The sequence below is a fragment of the Acanthisitta chloris genome, unplaced genomic scaffold (assembly GCF_000695815.1).
Source record: "Acanthisitta chloris isolate BGI_N310 unplaced genomic scaffold, ASM69581v1 scaffold8748, whole genome shotgun sequence".
Lineage (NCBI taxonomy): Eukaryota > Metazoa > Chordata > Aves > Passeriformes > Acanthisittidae > Acanthisitta > Acanthisitta chloris.
Window position 1 is genome coordinate 38,715 of NW_008687560.1, and position 2,060 is coordinate 40,774.

At 50.9% G+C, this 2,060-nt stretch overlaps 1 protein-coding gene across 1 annotated transcript in view; it reads left to right on the forward strand.

Annotated features, from left to right (window-relative positions):
• The window catches only part of CDON (cell adhesion associated, oncogene regulated), a 37,268-nt gene that overhangs the window by 19,064 nt on the left and 16,144 nt on the right, over positions 1–2,060 (forward strand). The window contains 2 exon segments of the mRNA XM_009080653.1: positions 644–850; positions 1,493–1,674. Of these exon segments, the coding sequence (XP_009078901.1) occupies positions 644–850; positions 1,493–1,674 (389 nt within the window).

Consider the following 2,060-nt stretch of genomic DNA (forward strand, 5'->3'; position numbering starts at 1 on the left):
CCCCACTGCTTAACTTCAGTGAGTTCAGTAAGTATATCCTGGTGCATGCTTTGTTTGCTTTCCCTTCTCATTTCTCCAGCACTCGGGAGTGTGGATGGGTTTAAGTCTCACTGGGTCTGGGGGAATTTTGGGGGGTTGAAATAATGACCACATTTCTCCTCTTCACTTAGTGTTTGTGTGTTTCCATGTAGAGATGGTTGGGGTAGTGCAACACCATGTCATGTTCAGTAAGTATATCCTGGTGCATGCTTTGTTTGCTTTCCCTTCTCATTTCTCCAGCACTCGGGAGTGTGGATGGGTTTAAGTCTCACTGGGTCTGGGGGAATTTTGGGGGGTTGAAATAATGACCACATTTCTCCTCTTCACTTAGTGTTTGTGTGTTTCCATGTAGAGATGGTTGGGGTAGTGCAACACCATGTCATTTTGTACTACTACGTTGGTAAAGTAATTGATTCCTCTGTTGTCTGCTCATCATCCTCCTTTCCTGCAGAGTAAGGGCAGTGGCGATTACAGGAGGATTTAAGATTCTCCTTGTTGATACGTGAAGTCCAACTTAATCATCAGCCATGAGTCTAGTGGGTTGTTAGAGAAATCGTCATTTCAGCCGATTTCAGTCCTCTCATAACCAGATTTCCCATTTCAGTTCCAGAAGCTCCCGACCGACCCACGATCTCCACAGCGTCGGAATCCTCCGTGTACGTCACGTGGATCCCCCGCGCGAACGGGGGCTCTCCCATCACTGCCTTCAAGGTGGAGTACAAGCGCCTGGGCCGCCACAGCGACTGGCTCGTCGCAGCTGATAACATTTCCCCCTCCAAGCTGTCTGTGGAAGTCCGGAACTTGGAGCCAGGTACTAGGAGTGATCTTTCCGTCCTGCAGCTCTTTGGTTGGTTCATTTTAACTTCTGCTTGGATTATCCCATTTCTGCTCTATCAGGTTTGGGGTTTGTGTGGCCTAGGAGCTCGTTACGTGAATTCAGGTTGATTTCTGGCTTTCCAAGTGGAAAAAACTTTACCATAATTTAACACTTGTTCACGTGGAGACATGGGCTGTGTATCACTGCTATTTTAACTTAATTGTCCTTCGAGTGAGCAGTGAGAATGCAAAGATAAAAAATATTTGAGGGAAAAACATCTGTCCTGACTTCTCCCAGCGTCCAGCCCTCAAGACTCGGGGAAAGTGCAAGAGGAGGGGGAGTAGATGGTGATGGTATCCTTCTTGGTGCCCACCAGTTTAGGGACTTCCTGAGCTGACGCATCTCCACCTGCATGTGCAGTAGCCTTTGGATTTTCCTTGAGTGACTTTCCCTAATCACTCTTAGAAGCTGTTTATACGTCTGACCTTCCCGTCAGTCTGGCAACGAGTCCTCTGCTTTTTCTAAATGGATGTTGTGCAAAAAGCACTTCCTAATCTGTTTAGTCTCTCCTTGAATCCTCTTTCTCGTGCTTGTTTTGCTGCAACAGCTTCTTGCTTTCCCTTTTTCCCTTAAAAGGCGAGATGTACAGGTTCCGCGTGATCGCGGTGAACACGTACGGGGAGAGCCCGCGCAGCGCCGCGTCGCGCCCGTACCAGGTCGCCGGGTTCACCAGCCGCTTCTCCAACCGCCCCATCGCGGGGCCTCACATCGCCTACACCGAGGCCATCAGCGACACGCAGATCATGCTCAAATGGACGGTGGGTATAACGCTCTCCTGCTCTCCGCACCACGGGTACTGCTGTGGCTGTTAAAAGCCAAGGATTAGGAGCTGTTTGCAGAGTAGTGAGTGGTGGTCCCCCCCCCCCCGAGCCCTGGAGATGATCGTGTTCCTAGCAGAGGGCTGAGATACTTCGTGCCCCTATTGGGTGAGTTAATGGGCCATATGCCTCTTGAGCCCTTTGCCCCCATTTACAGACCCTTTTTCCAGCCCTGTCAGTTGTCTGCTGCCTTTTGCACCATGTCCCAGCTTCCCTCCACCTCGCTTCCCTTCCAGCTCCCCAGGGACACCACGCACCCCTCCTCAGGTTACGCCAGATGTGACCCAACTGGCAGCTCCAGTGAGAGGCTGCAGTCGCCTCAGCCC